The 20918-nt window shown below is 34.9% G+C and overlaps 1 protein-coding gene across 6 annotated transcripts in view; it reads right to left on the reverse strand.

Annotated features, from left to right (window-relative positions):
* nej (nejire) overlaps positions 1–20918 on the reverse strand; it is a 304634-nt gene that overhangs the window by 180890 nt on the left and 102826 nt on the right. For all 6 annotated transcript variants that reach the window (XM_069841285.1, XM_069841284.1, XM_069841283.1 and 3 more), the window contains 3 exons: positions 16229–16440; positions 13753–13895; positions 7708–7825 (listed from right to left, as the gene is read on the reverse strand). In XM_069841285.1, coding sequence (XP_069697386.1) covers positions 7708–7825; positions 13753–13895; positions 16229–16440 — 473 coding nt within the window. The remainder of the gene's footprint in view (positions 1–7707; positions 7826–13752; positions 13896–16228; positions 16441–20918) is intronic.

Below are 20918 nucleotides of genomic sequence, written 5' to 3' on the forward strand. Positions count from 1 at the left end.
CAGAATGTATAAATAACGTTTTTTTTTTTATCTCCCAGGGTTTAAAATATAATTGTCATCATCATCCTTGCATGTTTTGGGCCTAGTGGCCGTTACGGTCTCTTGCCAACGCTTGAACGGTCTGCCCAAGGATCTCTTGCCCAAAGGATGGTAATTTAAAATTTGGTGTGGAATTCTAGAATAAGGCATTCTGATGACATGTTATCTCCAGTTGTGTCTGTATTTCTGTAGATATTCCGTAATCGGTTCAATCTGCAGTTCTTTCATAATGTCAAAATTTTTAATGTGATCCATTCTCGTGTATCCCGCTGTACGACGCATAACTCTCATTTCTGCCACCGTTAGTCTTTGTGAATCAATATTACGAATCGTCCAAGCTTCACTACCAAAAGAGAGTATAGGTCTGGCCAATGTTTTATAAATTCTGGTGCACGTGTGTTTTTGTACTAAGGTTGGTTTGAATATCTGATTAATTATCCCCATTGCTCTATTGAATTTAATAATTTTCTCATTCAAATCCTTTTCTTCTTCATATGAAATTTGGTAATCAAGATAACTAAAATTTTTGACTTGTTTGATGATCTTATTATTGATGCATATTTTGCTATGGATTGGTTCCTTTCCTAAAAAAGCCATCACTTTAGATTTGTCAGTTGAAATTTCCATATTGAAACTTTTTGCCATTTGATTAAAGTTGTAAACCAAACGTTATAAATTATCTTCTGAAGTTGCCATAAACACAATATCATCAGCAAATAATGAAGTATCTATTTGGGACAAACGACTTATCGGTATACTTCCATGTGGTTTCAATCTCCATTCCTTAATAATGTGATTCACGTATATTATAAATAATAGAGGAGATAAACTACAATCCTGTCTCACTCCTTGATTTATTCGTTTCCATTCTGAATATTTGTTTTCAATCCTAACCCGTATATGATTATTATTATAAATATTGTAAATAGCTGTTATTAATTGATTTGGAATACCATCATGTGTTAAAATATTCAATAATTTGTTTCTATTTACTCTGTCGAAGGCTTTCTTCATATCAATAAATGCCAGGTAGGTTTCAATATTAAATTCTCTATGTTATATAAGAGCAAATAACGAATCAACAGAAAAAAGACGGGGGAGGGGGGAGAGAGAAATGTATAACAGAAGTTTCACTGCATATTCTTATAGGCTGCATACAAGTTTTTTTTTTTTTTATTATTATTAAAAAACCTGGAGCTTTATTTTAGAATAAATACAGTACATGTTAGGAGATCCTGGCAACTTCACACCAGTCAACCCACTCATTAGTCTAGTCCATATTCAATCTGAATGATATTTCCTACTTGCATATGCAATATTACAATCAATTTCAAATAAACTAATTGGTGTAAATCCTCTAGTGATATCAACTGTAATCCTATTTAACATACTATTACATAATTCAAATTTCTGAGGCCCCACATAATTCTATCCTTTAATCAAATCCATTTCTGATCAATAAGGAGAATTGTGATTCTACTAACATAAAAATTGGAGCAAATGCGACAGAAGATCGGTACTGTATGATATTACGAGACAAATTCTAACAGTAATATGTATATTTATGTACATTATTACACCGTCAACAAAAATGTGAAGTAATTAGATAAATAATTAGATAAAATTAAAACACTTACAAGAAAACTGTATGTTGTAAAAGAACAAGAAAGAAATCTGAATCTTATATTAACTCAAATACTTAATCAATACACCTGCAACAGTAATAGAAATAAAAATTCTAATTCCCAAGAAAAATAAAAATTTAATAATAAAGGCAAGAAATCCTTTGAAGGCAAACACAGTATAACCTGTTACACTGAAATCATGATAAAGTACCACGAACTAAAACAAAAATTAAATAAAAACTCAAAATAAAAAAATAATAATTAAGATCACTATCTTGCCTTCTCTGATCATGAAGCTAATACAGTACATAGCTCCGAAATGTTGAGCATTTTTGCATCTACAGTATATATAACAGTGTAAAAAAATCCCACACTATGTCGAACTAAGTCTTAAATAATCAAATACTTCCTTTATCAATGACTGCTGTGTCTACATCAATTAAGTTTATCTGTAAAAGAAGAAATGGTTATTGGTTAGAAGATGAAGATTCTGACTTGAGATGACTTTACATCTGCTAAATGTGATGTCAGTGCTGCCAATGGAAAAATGGACATGAAAGTGTAAAGCAGTGGTGAAATTAACATGAGAATGTATGTATATATTTCTGCACCGGTTCAGGTAAAGTTCTGCCATCTTATACAAATTAACAAGGCTGAAACGAAGAGTTTTAGTGATATAGTTGAAATTATCCATGATGAATATAGATGCCACCAATGGATACATTATGTGGGTCTTATCCCGAAATACATACAATGTCCATTATGAAATGCATGTCACTGTCATGGCTCATTTCACCCTGAATAACCCATTCACGAAGTTTTAGTATAATTGAGAAAAAAACATTACAAATTGAGTTATGTTTTGATGAAAAACTATTATATTTCAGCTACAAATTCAGTAAAAAAACTTAAGGATGATTTTTGAAACTAAAGTTATTTGGAATAAACATAGAATATATAACATGAAAAGTTGAAAGGCTTGCTTATAAAAACATTTTTCAGGCATGAAATAGGGACGTTCAAGAAAAACTTCAACTACTGCTTATAATGTATACAAAATCAATACGTATATACCACATTGAAGTTTTAATAACAGCAAATCTTAAAAAGACAAAACAATTAGAAAATCAAATTATATGAGTTGTCAAATCTATTCCAATATGATAAACATGTCAGACTTCCATTTAGCAACCAGGAGCAAAGGAACTTCATAACTAACTTTAAAACTCAGGGAAGCTTTCTCTCTACATTACATGAAATTAAGAAGAAGAAAGGGCCCGCTATCCTGACTTAGGTTTTTTGTGGTTTTCCAAGTTCCTTCAGGCGAATGCTGGAGAAGTACCAAATTCAAGGGGCACAACCTAACTCTTTTTCAAACATCATTACCTCTTAATCATCACTTCTCATCTACCAACCTGTCATCTCCCTGTGACAAGCCTACCACCTGTCCGGTGGAATAGTGCACTCAACGAAACAGTGCCCAGTGGGTAAGATGGCAAACCAATGTAATGTGGGGGGGGGGGGGGAGAAATAAAAAATGAAGATACCAAAACAAGTAGCAGTCCTAAAAATGGCTAATATTGTGAAAATTATTCAGAGCAGATTCTATAACAAAGAATGGCTTCATATTTTCACTGATGGATCCCGAATGTCTAACCAAAATGGAGCAGGTGCTGGTGCTACTGTACTCCAACCACGAGAAAGTCTCCGGGAATGAGACGCACCGGGGTGATGCTGTGAATGAATGTTGATGTCATAAGATGTCATAAGGTCACACACGTGGGTACTCGTATCTCTATTGGCTATCTCTCAAAGAACAAACAATAACACTGATATACACATTTTTATACTACCCTAGTTACAAAATTAGATCACGGTTAATTTCCTGGTCTTTTAATTCCTCCATAAAGGAAATAACATATGCAGGAGAGCGCATGATTTTTAAACTGACGTTATAACAGTAATATTATCTATCTACTTCGCTCCAATAGATGACGCAACAGTAAGCACATTCCTTTCACGGTTTATCTCCTGGTTGGAGAACAGTATATGTCCACTAACCTGACTCGTTTTATAAATCCTAGGTTATGGAGCCATCTATTTGACACTTCAAAATCTGTTGTACTGGATCTCTTATTTTCAACAAGCTGTTCTGTTATATTCTGTGATTCTAGAGCAGCAATTACTGCTATAACAGCGAATCTGTCACCAAAAAATACAAAATAACTGATTATTGGAAAATTATACACCATATGATAAGGCTTAACAAAAGGATAGTTTTTCAACTGGTACTAGCACACTGTGGATTATCTAGTAATGAAGCTGCTGACCTTGCTAGAAAGGGAACTAATAACTTACAAAACCGCATGTCAACTTTATTATTCTCAATGGCTAAAAGATTCAACTCAAAATATCAAGATATAATGTAATTTCCACGAAATTTCAAGTAATAAACAATGAGAATGTCTCAATGTACAACAAAATATAATTCCTAAGTATTCAAGGAAAAGTGCAGTTGCATACTTTTGATTACTCACAGGCCATGACTGTTCATCTGAACACTTGAACAAAATTGGAAACATTTCTTCACCACTTTGTCCATTGTGCAGTCTTCCCACTGCGTGCAAGAAATATTGGAGAGCAAAGAGTTAATCGTTTTATTGCCAAGAACTAAAAAAAGAAAAAATGGCAAAGAAAAAGAGAACTAAGAAATTGGAATGAAAATATTAAAAAGATCATTGGAGAAAAGCGAGAAACATATCAGAAATATCTTAATACGAGAAAGGAAGAAGACAAAATCGAATATCATCGGAAAACAGCAATTGCTAAACGTGAAGTGACGAAATATCATAGAAAAAAAATTGAGAAGAATATGTGTCTTTCTTAGGTAATGACATTACAAGGCCTCAGCCACTAGTGTACAAAATTTTAAAATTCATGAGCAACAAAATTAAAGAGACTGTTCGACTTCATACAATTCCTCAAAATTTATGGTTAAAATATTATCAAGATTTATGGCACCAGGATATTTCTCCTCCTATGCTACAATACTAACAAAATTCTGACACAGAACCCATCTCATTTTAAGCAAATTTTAACAGTACTTAAAAATAAGAAGAGCAATTAAAGCACCAGGCAATGACTGTATAAACATCAAACGCTTCAAACATGCAAATCAACCATTTTTATTTAGACCTTTAAATTTTCTAAATTTGATTTGGACTGAACCAGAACCTCCTAGAAGTTGGTTGAATTCTATAGTGATACCAATCTATAAGGAAGGAAACAGAAATTACTGCAATAATTACAGAGGAATTAGTTTAGTAAATACCGGTTGTGAAATTTTCTCCAACATAAAAACAAAATATGAGAACATATTAGCAGAAGAGCAAAATGGATTCAGGAAAGAGAGATCACGCTGCGATGGATACTTCACAATGAAACTTTTGATAGAGAAACATCGGGAATTTAATGTAGAAACACATAATGCATTTTATTGATCTCAAGAAAGCTTTTGATCACGTAAACTGCAACAAACTTACTAGTAAGTGATAATATTCCACAACAAATAATTGAAAATATTTTTAAACTATACAAAGAAACTTTCATTTCTGTCAAAATTGATAAGAAAATGTCTGATTGGTTGCAAATTTTTACCAGTGTCAAACAAGGATGTCCTCTCTCACCCCTTTTATTCAACATTTATATGAACGCAATAGTACAGGAATTTAGAAACTCAAGACATGGTCATGTAACTATAAATCGAAATTTGTGACTGGTCATACTGACTTTTGTAGATTTGGTTTTGCTAGCCATTTCAGAAGACGCTTTACAATGATCAGTCTATAGTTTAAAATTAATAGCTGATAAATATCACATGGAAATATCCACAGAAAAAAAATAAATAAATAATGGCATTCTGACGCAAAGAACCTGTACAAAGCAAAATTTGTATAAATGGTAACATTTTAGAAAGGGTTAATGAATTCAATTATCTTGGTTTCAAGCTTTCCTTTCTACCTCATCTAGATATTCGCAAAAAAAATTTTAAATTCAATAAATCTGCAGGCATTATCAACAGTATAATGAAACCTTCTTTAGTCCAGAAACATACCTGCACTCGTCTGTACAAGACAGGTCTTTGTTATGGCAGCAAAGCTTGGATCTTACGAAAAAGCGCTGAAAATAGATTTACTGCCAGTGAAACGAAGTTCATGCGCTGAACAGCAGGATACACTAAATGAGATCATAAAAGAAATGAAGACATCCTACAAGAACTGGGAATGGAACCTGTACTGCAGTATATTCACCAATATCAAGACAACTGGCTTCACTACATCAACAGTATGCCTAGAACAAGGATTCCTTGAGCGATCTTGGAACTACAGACCAACAGGGAAACGATCACTGGGTCGCCCTGTGAAGAGATGGTGGGAAAACTTTTGTATCACCTGTTAGGAAGATAATAATGATGATGATGATGATGATGATGATGATGATGATTATGTCAAGAACTCAGCATTAGTTAACAACCAATACTCATCAATTCCAGTTTTGAAAAATATTTTCTTTCATTAGAGTTAACTGTCAATGAAGCAAATACACCACATACCAAAAGATGGACTCAATATTTCAAAGCCCTATATCTCTGCAATCACGAGTCGCCTGTGAATGACATGGATATCACTTGAAACGGCATGTCATAGAGTTTCTAATAACCAATGCTAGATGTCTCTCCCAATGCAACAATAGCCAAATGCAATAGACACTAAATATATTGACTGTAGTTATACAGAAATTTTCACTGAATTAAGACTAAATATTTTTAGTGAGAAAGGTAAAGGTTTTGTGTACAAAATGGTGACTCCGAACGTGTTCTGTGATGTTTCTGCAATAAAAGTTTATGTTCCTTTCTTTTTCAAGGAAAACACAATCAATGGGCAAACCTACCTCGAAATGCTGGAAAACTGGCTTTTCCCATAACTTCATAACGACTCCAATGGCTTCATTTTCCAGTAAGATGGAGCATCACCACATTGGCACCGGAAGGTTCGACAGTTTCTAAATGACACACTGCCTCAACATTGGATAGATCGCATGGGGCATGAAGACTTAGCACTATACTCTTGGCCCCCAAAGTCCCCAGACATTACACCGAGCGACTTCTTCTTCTGAAGTTATGTCAAAGACTGTTTGTGCGTTGTCATTACCGACTAATAAGGATGACCCAGAAACAGAAGCATAGCAACAGAGAATTCAGTGGAAGAAGGCATTCTGAGAAGAGTTTGGGACGAATTCAGCTATCGCCTCAATGTCATCCATGCAGCGGGTGGAGACACATAGAGCACTTATAACATGGTGAGTAAAATTTCGCGATTCACTAAACTATTTGCAATTTGTTGCGAGATATAGGGCTTTGAAATCGGGTCCATCTTTTTGATACATGGTGTATTTTGTTACTGACAGAACCTCTCAGATTTTCCCATAACTCACGTGACAGATTTCCTGTGCTAGTTGAGATTCTTATTAGTACTTTTTATTTCTAATCGTTGCCAGTATTGAATTACCCAGTACTCACTGTAGTATGGCTGCAGGTGCTTCTTTGACGAAAAGCATCACTTTAGAAATTACATTCCAATACTCCACCTCTTTATTGCCTCTTAAATAAGAAACTAAAACCTTCAAATAAATTATTTATATCATACTTCCAGCAACAAGATTCTGAACTGTGAAGCAAATGACATTTGAAGGCAGGATCAGTCCATCTTTTCACCAATAACCAATGAAATTTTGTCAATCTGCAGATCAATTTAATATTTTCTTAGCACTAAAAGCAAATAATGAACACTTGGAATATTAAAATAACTTACAAAACTCAATATCATATTTGATACTAAGTTTCAAAGACTGCGCAGATAACAGTGCTCCTTCAATTATTTCAAACATATATAGCATTTCATCTCCATAACAATAACAACAATTTGAAAAACTTGTTCACTGAAATGAAACATCTCCTTCAAAAAATTTAAGATCAAATACTCACCCTAGAATTAGCCATCTCATACATGTCCCCCTCTACTTTGCGAGCATATGCAACAAGATTGTGCATTCTCTTGTCAAGCATAGCTTGTGGGTCTGGAGTAGGGAAGATAGCTTGGACCCTGGAAAAAGTAAAAAAAAAAAAAATTCATATTACTTGATAACCATAATGCAGCAAACAAATCAATGTTCACTTTTTTACTTCAAACTCAATCTTCTTAATGTATCCAGCTGTTTGCTGACAACATAAAGTCCACTATAGTCCATTGTAATCTATTTAGTTGTTTTTCACGAGAAATGAGGGGTATTTTGATCGATGTTCATTATAGATGCCTGTTGCTAGTAGCCAGAGTTGGGTTGTAGTCAAAATAATATAATAATAATAATACTAAACTGCCCCCCATTGAGGACTTACGGACTCAGTATATCCTAAAAAAAATTATTATACATATGTAAACATAGATATTAAATTTTAAAGAAGGGAAACAAAGAAAAGGGCGTGAAAAATTACAATTGCTATTAATGTGGCACCATGTGATTAATTAGGATTTGGCAGGATTTTTTTTAACACAATTATCACAATGTCATCCCTCAGAGATGTTGGCAGAGCAAACTGCCATTGAAATTCTTCAAAAAAAGCTGGTATAGTCCCTCGAGCACCTATGAGCAAGCCGAATACCTCAACGTGAATTAAGGCATATTTCAGCTTGAAATAGTTGACTGTAGGCTCATAGATCGACTTCTTCTCAAGGTGGACCTCGGCTGACTGATGACATTCTACTTCAGAACGTATCGTGCGGTCCACAATGATGACCTGTTTAGTGTCAGCATTGTACGCTAAAATATCTACTTGTTTCGTTGACCCATTTTCAGCTAGACAGGAAATTTCTTCTTCTACTATCCAGCCCTTATTTCTTAATGCGGCAGCAATTTTGGATCTTACAAGATGATGTCTAGAGTTCCTCAAGAGCAATCCCTGTTCACAGAATCCCAAGATGTGTGCTAAAGTTTCAATCTCCAGGCAGCCATATCTGCACTGGGTACCGTCGAGAGATCTGCCGGGAACGGAATGAACAGCTGCTAAATTTGCTGTCATTTTCAGGCTAGATATCCATTCATACTGCAGGGCTGTGTGTTCTGCAACTGGTACTGATGATTTTAATTTACTTCTTTTGTGGGTTATGGATGGACAGTATAGAAGAATGTGTTCCAGATCTTCATCATGATTATTACACCACAGACAAGTAGGATTACCAGAAATGTGAAATCGGTGTAGGTACAATTGTGTGACAATGTGACCTGTTCTGGCTCTTGTTAAAAATGTTTGAACATGTCTGGGCAAGTTTTTGTATATTTCCAGGTCATTTGGTTTCTTTTGTACAGACTGTAAAATTTTTCCTTTGTCAGATGGATAGAGATATCACTTGAAGAGGTTTTGGTTGCAAATATGTTGCCTGTTTTGCAATATTATCGACTTTCTCGTTTCCAGGTATACCAGAATGACTAGGTATCCACTGAAATGTTATTTCCTTTTGGAGTTTTTTTAGTTTACTTAGTTGTTTCTGAATTGGAATAATTCTATGTGCATATAGGTTTGGTACATATTTAATTATATTAAATATAGCCCCCTTGGAGTCAGTAAGTATGCAAATAGATTTTTCAGAAATTTGAGTAACACTGAAGAGCAGCATCAATAGGTAGCAATTCAGTGTCAAGACTGGAGGAGGATGAGCATGGTATGAAATAACTTTCTTGATATTTTGGAATATAATACCCTGCTCCTCATATCCCATTATTAGGATTTAGAGATCCATCTGTATAAATTTGAAGGTGATCCTTATATGTACTGCAGAGTAGTTCCATGGAATCTAACTTAAGAATGTATGGAGGATCATTTTTGGAATGATTTCCTGGAATTTGTATGCTATGTTCTGGAATCACCCATTTCCATGGAGGAATTTCGTTCACAGCTGGAGTTTTAGCAATGAGTGTGTCTGTGATATAGATTGGTATTTCTTCTTTTTTTATTTTATAGAAATTACACAGGATATCATCTGACAGTTTGAAGAACATCTGAGATCTCGATGAGGCTTGCAATTTTAAATGTATTGTAATATATAGTGTCTGATTGGTTACAATTTATCTTCCATATGCATCTTCCATTTTCCATATCTTCAGCATTTTTCATGTTGTGTTATACGAATTATAAAGAGCGTAATACTGCATTTGACTTACTGCCTACTGAAATACTGTTTAACCAACCACGGGCTATTCTGAACAGTACTCAGTCACTAAAACAGTGCTAATTATTGAAGCAGAATAGGGGCATATTTTGAAAGTGTCATGTGCATTTTTAACCCTTTCCAGACAGAACCCTGCAAAATATTTCTGCAGCCATGTCGGAGCGGGAATTTAAATGTCCTGCGTTGTGCATACAGCACTGAGACATGAAAAATTTCAACGAAGAGTGGCACAAGTTATATAGTAACTATAATAAGGTGTACTCACCCATGCACATTGTGTTGCTCGACGCTCTGCTTAGCAGTGTTGTGGGAAGTCAAATTTTGCAGTGACGCATACAGGAGAAAGATTGCTTGGTCTAGAAGGACTGTATTGTTCCAATAGGTCTAATTGTTCTCACAATTATTAGCAATTCTTCTATGTTGTTGTTTTCTAATGCCAGGCATTTGACAATAAAGTCATTTGACCTCTTGCACTCCAATATTTTTCACAGATTTTGAGGTGTTCCGAATCCATTGCTTGGTTTGAGTTGCACAATGGGCAGTTAGGGGACTGATATACGGTATTCCAATTCTATGCAGGTGTTTGGCCAAACAATCATGGCCTGTTGCCAATCTAAATGCAATTTTTTTTATAAAACACGATATAAAACACCATGTATGTTGATCACCATCACAAATCCTGCACTGTTGTCTACACTGTTTTTTGAGTTAGTTTTGAACACTGTCTAGAACAGTGTTCCGAAACCTTCTTCTACTCACAGCACACCCTAGACAGGTCTAGACTCAACACGGCACACAAAAATGTTAATCCCCTCAAAAATATATGTTGTGACTCTCCAAATATAATTACGTAATGTAATCAAATTTACTATTATTATTATTATTATTATTATTATTATTATTATTAAACAAAAATCGACTCTTGCATTTATTACAAATTTATGAACTTTAATTCACTGTAGAAAACACACATTTCTAATACTAATGTCAAAGTAATCTACTTATACTTTCAATGTGATACTCGGGCCTGCTTAGCTGATGGCTGATCCGCAGTAGAATCGTTGACAGTGGAAGCCTAATTTCTTCATCGATGGATTTGAGTCTCTTCCTCTTTAATGTTTTAATTTCAGTTAACGTCGAGAAGCCTAGTTCACACATATATTATGTAGTTGAAAATGACAATAACATCTTATTAACTGTCATCTCAGAGATAGCCAGGTATTCACTTCTTATTGACAACCAAAATGTTTCCAAAGGCACTTCGAGAAATTTAATTTCAATGTTCTTATGTAGGAGGAGTGTAGTGTGCTCTGATCCCATTTCCTGACACAAAACAGAAAAAAGCAGCATATTTAGGGACCGAGATTTGAAGTTCACTACTTTTACTACTTCGTCCATAACAATTTTCAGAGGAGATGGCAAAACAATGGCTTCGCAGTGAATGAGACAAAGGTCACCCATATGTTAGGATATAGGCCTACTTCACGTACTTTAGCCATGAATTCTTTCACTCGGGCCGTCATAGAAGCAGCTCCATCTCTAAAACACTAATGCAATCCTCCCATGTTAATTCATTTCGGATCACATATTCATTAGTTGTACGAAACATTTCTTCACCGGTTGCTACTTGGGCAGTTTGCACAAAAAATTGCATTTACATCCCGATCAATGTACCGAATGTAGGAAAGAAGTTGTGCATGACCGCTAATATCGGTGGACTCGTCGATCTGAAGTGAGAACTTCTGACTGCTCTTTATTTTATCCTTCATAATGTCTTCGATGTCAATGGCCATTTCACTAACTGGACGGTTAATTGTGTCAGTAGAGAGAGGAATTTAATTTTAATTAATTTTATTAATTTCTTACATTAATAGGTAAAAGTTTGCGTCATACCTTTCACCTTGTGGAGGCACACCGGTTGTGGAACACGGTATTGCACTGAAACACGCTAATATGTTTTGTAGTATTCCAGGGAATGGTATCTTTCGAAACATTCTGCTGGACACAATGCTGGTTGGTTTGAGCATATCTTGCAGTAGTAGTAAGTCTCCTTCCTGCCTCTCTTCGTTTTCCTATTGCTGCATACAACACAGTCTTTGTATTTCTTCTGCTAATAATGGTAGATGAAGTGGGGCAGTTTGTCTAGTCTTTCTTCTCTGTCAGCTGATCCCGGGCGTAACCCTTTTCTCGAGTTGCAGACTTCTGCTACTAAACTCTCAACCACAGACCGACGAAATTTTATATGAGCCATTGGTTGTACGAATTTACAATGGAAACTTCCAGACACCAGAAAAAAATCTTTCTCCACCACTTGAGTAACTTTCTTATAAATGCATAATGATCACTACGATCAACACCACCCATATGTTTTGTATAGTCCAGCAACACAATGACTTCTTTATTTCTTTTTGGATGTTTTTCTTTTGTATCTGCAGTGATTGCATGGATATATCACGATACGTGGAGATCATGATTACTACCCTCTTGTCTCTCCACCCCATTACTAAAACATTGCTGTTTCTATAGGCGCTGATTTCTCCACTTTTCAGTTTTTTTAGAAGCCCTTGCCTCACTGGCTTTGGATTACCTACCCTCCCGGCAATAATAGTCCCTGGTGTGACATTGTCTTTGTCCAATTCTTGTCACAAATATGTGCTACTATAATAGCGATCAGTTAAGAGGTGGTAATCACTCATATCAGATACAGAAGCCGCTAATTTATCTATCAGACAGAACTATTCCTGTTGTGAAGGCTTTGTCAGGATATGGTAAATTACATATCTGTTCTGTAATAAGGAATTATACTATGGTACATATCCTGTATCGCTGTCGGCCAAGATAAAAAGACTGAAACCCCACTTCTTGGGATTATAGGTCTTGAAAGTAATTTTTCCTTTGAATGCAACTGTTGATTCGCCTATGAAAATGTTTGTACCAGGAACAAAATATTTCTGAAATTGTTTTTCAATATGTTCTATTAACTCCAAGAATTGTCCTTGTTCTTCTGAAGGGTCCACTTTCAACTAATGTGTCACAATTCCCATGTGTAACAAAATATTTGTAAAAATCGGTCCCTAGAATGACATCACCAAAAAATTTCACTTTAGTTACCCACTCACTTGACCAATAATCTTTCAGATGGGCAGATTTACAAGACCCATATTTATTATTATACCTAGAAAAACCTTCATTTCAGTCAAAGTAACATCTGTCCACCTTTGCCAAGATGAGTTTGGACTAAGCACACGTTTTATTTTTTTATTTGCGTATCTGTTAGTTTTGGTAAGAAATGAAACCATCAGGTCTTCATTGGATGTCAGTTGAGCTTCGAGAGAACTTAATAATTTGAATTTAAGGAGTGGGCTACAGCTGTACCTGACACACTTAACCATGTCACAAAAAAGAACGTGCCTAAGAAGGGTTAAGAGTTGGATAAGAAAAGCAAATGCAACTATCGTCCAAAAGTCCAGTCTGGAGAAATGAAAATTTCTTTCTAAAAACAAAGTCGGGAAACCAATATCCATTGGTCAGAAAACTTATCAAATGAAAAATTGTGGCCAGTAACCCAGCAACAAGTTCGCAAATCATGGTGAAGGACTGTCATAAAGGAAGGAGAGTCCATGGGGGAGTCCTGAAGAGAAATTAAACATGTGGCCAAAAACCAGATCCAATGGAAAATGTTTTCTTTCACCCTTTGCTCCAGTAGGAGATACAGGGATGGACTGAATGGATAAATGAATGTCTCTACATCCTAAGTATAATATAAACTATTAAATAAAAATGCACAAATGTGTCTATCAACTCACAGTTTATGTACAAGGTGATTACGGAGATCAGGAGTAACAGATTGATGCCATTCTTTTGTTCCTTGGAGTGGTGTGGCAGTCACTTGACCTGATTGTAATCCTCCAGGAAGCTGCAAGTTTGTTAATCGGTTATCCATACCCAGCTGAACAGACAAAGAAAAAACACCAGTTAGTATTCTACATTCATATGCAGAATTCTTAGAATGCTGTAAGGAAACAAGTTTCAAATACCAATTTTGTACTACTCATACAATGTGATGGTTCCTTGCTAGCAATGAATTCAACTGAAACATTTGGAACAATTACAACAAACTGTGCAACACTTCCCACATATGACTAATTCATTAATATATTCATTAAAAATTTAATCAAGGGAAAAATGAACCTTTAATTAATTAATTTTGAAAAATGAGGTAGGTCACAAGAAAGAATGAGTAGAAAGTGATGCTTGTGCTTTCATCAATATAAGCAAACTACACATTTTCTAATAAGCTTTAGGTTAAGTATTAGTGACTGAAATGTGTATCAACTAGATGAATTTGCTAAATAGGAAGAGTGTGAAAATTTTCTTGCAGTACATCAGTGATCGCCAAAATCTGTGTCGCGACACATGCCCCTGCCTCCACTCAAGTGTAACCCTCTGTTTACAGCCATCACTTCGATATAAGTAAAGACATTTATCAGCAGCGGACGTACGCATGTAATGTTACAAGTGTGTGGGATAATATGTTTCGATGTCTTTTCCAAAACAGATAAGTAAAAACTTAATTTTAAGGGGCATGGGAGGAAAAGTATTTATTTTGTGCAGATGCAAAAATATGAGATACTTTATATGTTGTGAAATTTTAAATTAAGTATAAAAGAACAATGTATGTTGTCATTATTCTTCTTGTTATGAAGACTACCACGCCCTTACCTGTAAGTTGAATATTTCATTAATAAACAAACAATAAAAAGTATCGGGTTCTATGTCTTAATCGGTGTAAAATACTTCGACGTTTTTTTTTCGACGTATGTAGTGTAATTTGAATATTTCATTAATAAATAAACAAGAAAAAGTATCGGCTTCTATGCCTTAATCAGAGTAAAATACTTCGACTTTTTTTTTAAGTATATAGTGTAATTTACAACTTCGTGATCAGCCTGGTACGTTTTTTCTGATTTCAAATATCTGCTGATGTGAAGTACACGTTCTTTTTAAGGTAAATAAGAAAATAAATTTATTTTATTTTATTAATAATACAAAAATAATGAATAGGAGGATAAAAAATTAACATGGGAAAAAGTGTGTATAGTTAATAAGTAGAATAATATTATATTGCTTTCGTTTTTTGGTCACAGTCCGTCTCTGTACTGTTATTCACTGCATTACCTGAGGAGATACCCACTCCACCCCTCTCCCTGCGATAGTGGTGTGCGGGTTGCATTTCTATTACGTCACAATTTCGTGGTGTTTGGCAACCACTGTAGTACATAAATATTGTAAATACAGTGAAACCTCTCATTTACGGATATCATTGGGACGTAACAATCTGTCCGCATCTGGGAGGTGTCCTTTATTGAGAGGGAGGCTCTCCAATCTAACAGTAAATTTGTAATATGCAATATATATCCCTTCACACTTTAAATTAAACGTATTACTGTAGTTTAATTATAAATACAGTATACTACATTAAATTCTTTGCAACTTTGAACTACAGTAGATAAGACCGAAAAAGGAAAATAAAGTACTGTGCCATGCAATTTTATTCTAGGTCTACAGTTATGCAGTACTGTAATTTACAGTTTTCAACTTAACCTTTACGTTCAGGTGCCATATCTCTCGAAACAGAACAACTGATTGAAGTGAAGAGAATAATCCTATTAACCCTATCATATGTCGAATACAATTTCACGATCGCGCAAACCTTGGACCCATCAGACAGATTAAATTTTATGACTTTGTTTATCCACCCGCTTCCAGCTAACAAGGGGTAACCGGCTGGGTTAGTGGTAGCCTACGAGACCCTTATTGTGTTCTTTCATGTTAAGGAATTTCTGTACTAAATTTTCCATTTTTCTAACACATTAGGTCTTGAAATCCAAGTTCTGTCCGCAGTCAGGAGGTAAAGCAAGCTTTAGGACTGTGAAACAACTGTCCGTGTCCGTGTCTGAGTGTGTCCGTAAACGAGAGTTAAATTTATCATTATTTCTATATTATTTCAGTTGGGACATTAAAATCTGTCCGTATATGAGGAGTGTCCGTAAGGAGAGGTTTCACTGTACTATGAAATAATTACAGTCTATACATCTGTGTTTATGTTTTGTAATTGGTTAACAATAAGAACAGATGAGTGTACCAAAAATAATTTGATCGGATTTGTGCAATGAAGATAAATATGAAATTCACAATAAACAAATTTCATAAATCCAAGGTATAACTTTCTCTCACATTCCACACTTTTGTAACGAGATAGGTTTATATATAATTACTTACATTTCCTCCCTGTGCATCGTTTGTTAGGCTGAACATATTTGCAACAGTTTGCTGTATGTTGGCAGCAGTCTGTGTTGCAGAAGCTGCTGGTCCTTGCTGTCCTGGAGGCTGACTGGGATTCGCTCCAGGATCACTTCCAAGCGGAAGAGAAACATTGGGAGGCACAACCTGCTGTTGTGAGCTTGCTGAGACCACTGAAGCTTGAGGCTGACCTATGAAGATACAACATACAACATTTTTGCTAAACAAAATTAATCTATATTTTGTCACTTTTAATTTCTTCAAACAGCAACGTTAAAGTGATAAAATGGTTAAGAGAACTAAAGAATAGCAAGATTTTAAAATCAATGTACTGGTAATGTGTTGAGACCACATTTTTCTTCGGGGATACAATAGTTTAACAGTACCTGCAAAGCGAATCATACAATATGCTTTCTCGTTACATAATAATATATACACTGCTAGTCAAAGTTCTTGGACAAACATTAATTGCCACAGTAAGAAGTGGAAAATATCCTTATATCGTATTTTTTACGAATGTTGTCATAAAAGACGAGTATTTCTTCTGGACCAAAAACAAAATACAAATGGAGTAAAAATTAGTATTTTACCTTGGAGCTCACTGAAGCTGTTCATTGTCTACATTATACAACTGATTTTACAAACTGCAATGAAATGGCGTTCTTGTGCTCATCATTTACCCACATTTGTTTCCTGTGGTTCTTAAAATAATATTTATGTACCATGTTAACTTTAATGTGTTTTTATCTACATAAACAAAGATGCGTAATGGAGCCAACACAAAAATTACCTTCATACACAATCTACACTATATTCATATTGGTTTGGAGTGATTTGTAAAGGAATGTATTCAAGACTAATTTATAAACACGTTAAATGAATTATTCTTGCATCAAAATCGGATGCTGCATGAACCAAACAGTCGTATTTTAATTATGTAATTACTTCAGTTTCATCTGGTATTGTAGGACGTTATGACTGAGATATCTATTGTTAATTGTTTTTATTTATAACATTCGGCCATAATTGACCGAATATATAAGGCAGTGATGTCAACTGATGCCCATACGGGCATGCGCGCGCTTTAGAGCTCAGGAGAACCTGAGCACTTTACAGCAGAAAGAGGTGGTATATGCCGCTTGGTCGAGCTATATTCAGGGATGGCCAGCACTGATTCAATAGATAAAGGGAAGAGAACTTATTAAAACTGTATCCATGTTCATTTTTAGATTTGCCTGAGAAGTATAAGTGCATTATAAGAATGTAAGTTTTAATTTTAATGCTCATTTTTCAGAAGTTTGATTTTTTTTTACTGAAAAGAAATATTTTCTCAACTTTTTTAATACAAAAGTCAAATTTTCAGATATAGCCCTATTTATTTAGTAGCCTTACAGAATGTTTTCGTAAATCTGATATACCGTAAATACGTATTAGGCCTACTGAAGATAATGTATTAAAATTTTGAAAATATTTGCATGGAAATTGTTTGTAAGGAAATGAATTAACAAAGCAACTACTGTCACATCATAAGCAAAAGATACGTGCCTATGTGTTGTAAAAATGTCAGCTCTATAGCTTCAGCATATTTCGAGAAAATAATTTCACATTCTGATGATAGGAAGTTTCTCACCAATATCACCTTAAAAGCATAATGCGATAAGTGTTTTGTTATGGAATATTAGTTACACTTAAAACATATACAGCACCTAGCTAACTTTGCTTTGTACTGTAATACTGTTTTGATTAGTTTATTGATTACTTTTATAAGGATAAAGGTACCATCAATACCAATTCCAACTTATGATGTCATACTCAGTCTCTTTTTTGGGGATATCACTTTCTTTATTAATGATGTGTTTCATGCATTTAGTACAGTATAGTTGTACTACTATGGAATTTATGTGAATATTCAGTCTTAACTCTTTATTATGTTATTAACATTTAAAAGACAACAGCAATATTAAGAAATTGATGTTAGTACTTTTGTTTTACAGACAACATAGATAATATCAAACAGAAAGAAGCCATATAAAAATAACGACATAAAATTTCATAATTATTCACATACACAACCCTTCCTCTTTCCATACTTAGCGCTTGATGCCCGCGCACAGCGTCAAGGTCAGAAAAATGCGCTTGCTTTGATATCACTGATATAAGGTCTCCTGCTCAGAGGGGTGGACTTCGGCCTACAAGACACAAGTCGTGCTAAAGACGTTCCTTTGCTAATTATTCAATATGGAATATTGTGCACTACACAGAACTGTTACCTATTAAGTATATAACCTTCTCAGTCATCACATCTTGTCTCTACAGTGCTGTTGCTACGCCTTCGACCTACATCATGTAAGTGAATGCTCTGTAGATGACACCGTACGACTGTGCCTTGCTCTACCGAGAGTCATGACAGAGAGCATCTAGATTCTGCTGCCTGCTAAAGGAGCACTAAAGTATGTGGTGCTTTGAATTAGATTTGTTTTTTGTTCATTTAATGGATAAGTTGTTATTTTCTAATGCCAGGTGTTTGACAATAAAGTCATTTGACCTCTTGCACTCCAATATTTTTCAAAGATATTATCATGGTCAGCCACTGAAGCACAGATTTTGAGGTGTTCCGAATCCATTTCTTGGTTTGAGTTGCACAATGGGCAGTTAGGGGACTGATATATTCCAATTCTATGCAGGTGTTTGGCCAAACAGTCATTGCCTGTTGCCAATCTAAATGCAACTACAGACGATTTTCGTGGTAAATCGGGAATTAACTGTGGATTATGATGCAGAGAGTTCCATTTTTTCCCTTGAGATTGTGTTATCAAATTTTGTTTGTTGAAGTCTAAGTATGTAGATTTAATATATCTCTTCACAGAGTAATACGTAGATTTAGTAACAGGTCTGTAACGGATTAGTATAAGTTGGTCATTAATAATTTAGGGTAGTATTCTCTGAGAAAAGGTTCTATACATTAATGTTAGACAGGTCTGTGGTATACTTGAAAATGCCAAAAACAAAAGTCTCACAAGCAAACGTTCTGATGGAGGCAGATAAAAAAGTTAAAATTTTTTCTTCCACCAAGTTAATAATGTCAAAAGAAGTGCTTATACAAGTTTTGGCCACTCAACCACAATTACGAGGGCTGTAAAAAAATAAGTTCGCCAGGGGCCGCTAACAGAAAAGAAAACACAATTTCATTGGACATATTTATTGGAAAGGATACAGCAAATGTTGCACTATTTTTTTAACATATTTTCCATCGGATCTGAGACATTTCTCATATCATGGGATCAACAGAGAGAGGTGCAGACACAGTCAAACGCTGGTTCCGATCTGAGGAGGCTGACTTCTTCAACACAAAAATGGTTCCTATGGTATGACAAATGTCTCAATTCCAGTGGGGGATATGTTTACAAATAGCGCAACAATTGCTGTACCTGTTTTAATAAATATTTCCATGCAATTGTGCTGTTTTCTATAAACGGCTCAAGAAAAAATCACTTTCTGGACGGCCTCATAATTGCGGCCGAGTGGCCAAAATTTGTATGAGCACTTCTTTTGACATTATTAACATGGTGGAAGAAAAAAATTGAACTTTTTATCTGCCCCCATCAGAACGTTTGTCAGTTATAGCGAAACACTTTTGCCTGAAGGCAGAACAAAATTCGGAGACTTAATAAGAGTGAGGAAGAACAGAAGAATCGTTTTTGAAATAACTATGCAAACACTTTAGCGGTTCAAGCAAGACAAACCACATTCAATGCTTTGAGTGACTTGCCAATAAGAGAGTTCGAACTGACTGGGCTCAAAAAAAGAGGAAACAGCTCTGAACGTTATCAGAGAATTAACAAACAAGAGCATATTACTAGACAGTGTAGTCGAAAGTTAATACACAGTAACAGTATGTTAGCATTCCATTACGATCTAAACATCGATTATGATCATTTTAATGGTATTCAAATACGAAAAATGGATAAAATATCTAATAAATGCAATGTACAAAAAAATGGGATAATGAACCAAACGGATTATGTTGCACTGCTGCAAAAGTTGTTCTTCCTGAGATTCAATAATCCCCAAATCAATAAAAAACTTACTTATAGTAATACATCAGTTATCAAAACATGTTTTTAAACAATATAAGAGTGTACAACACCTCATTCTATAAGACAGTGTTTCCCAATTGGGGGTCCGTGGCATTATTTACATCTCATAATTTATAACCCACTCAATTTTGCTCTCTGGATAACCAATGCACTTCTGTATGCAAAAGTGATGAAGTACGACTATTTCTGAGTGATACTAAATGTCCATGTGATTAGATGAATAATCTCTTGGTTGTCTATGGCAGCCTACTTAGCAAATATTTTTGCGTGCTTGAACACACTCAATACGAGTCTTCAAGGTAGTGATATGAATATTTTTGGCGTTGGAGACAGAATTGAGGCAGGAATTATAAAAATACAGTTGTGGGCAACTCGCAAAGAAAGGCACAACAATAAAACAAAAATCTAAATTTAATTTCTCATATTTCTCAATAAAACGCTTGATCACTACAAAATTTTCTCATTCATACCTACAAGAAATAGAATCAAATGCTAAAGACAAAAAATGGATTACACTACTTTCCAACCCAGATATAATCCCCCAGAGACCAAGGAAAACAGCAGTTGCAGCC

This window comes from Periplaneta americana, chromosome 12 (genome assembly GCF_040183065.1).
Source record: "Periplaneta americana isolate PAMFEO1 chromosome 12, P.americana_PAMFEO1_priV1, whole genome shotgun sequence".
Lineage (NCBI taxonomy): Eukaryota > Metazoa > Arthropoda > Insecta > Blattodea > Blattidae > Periplaneta > Periplaneta americana.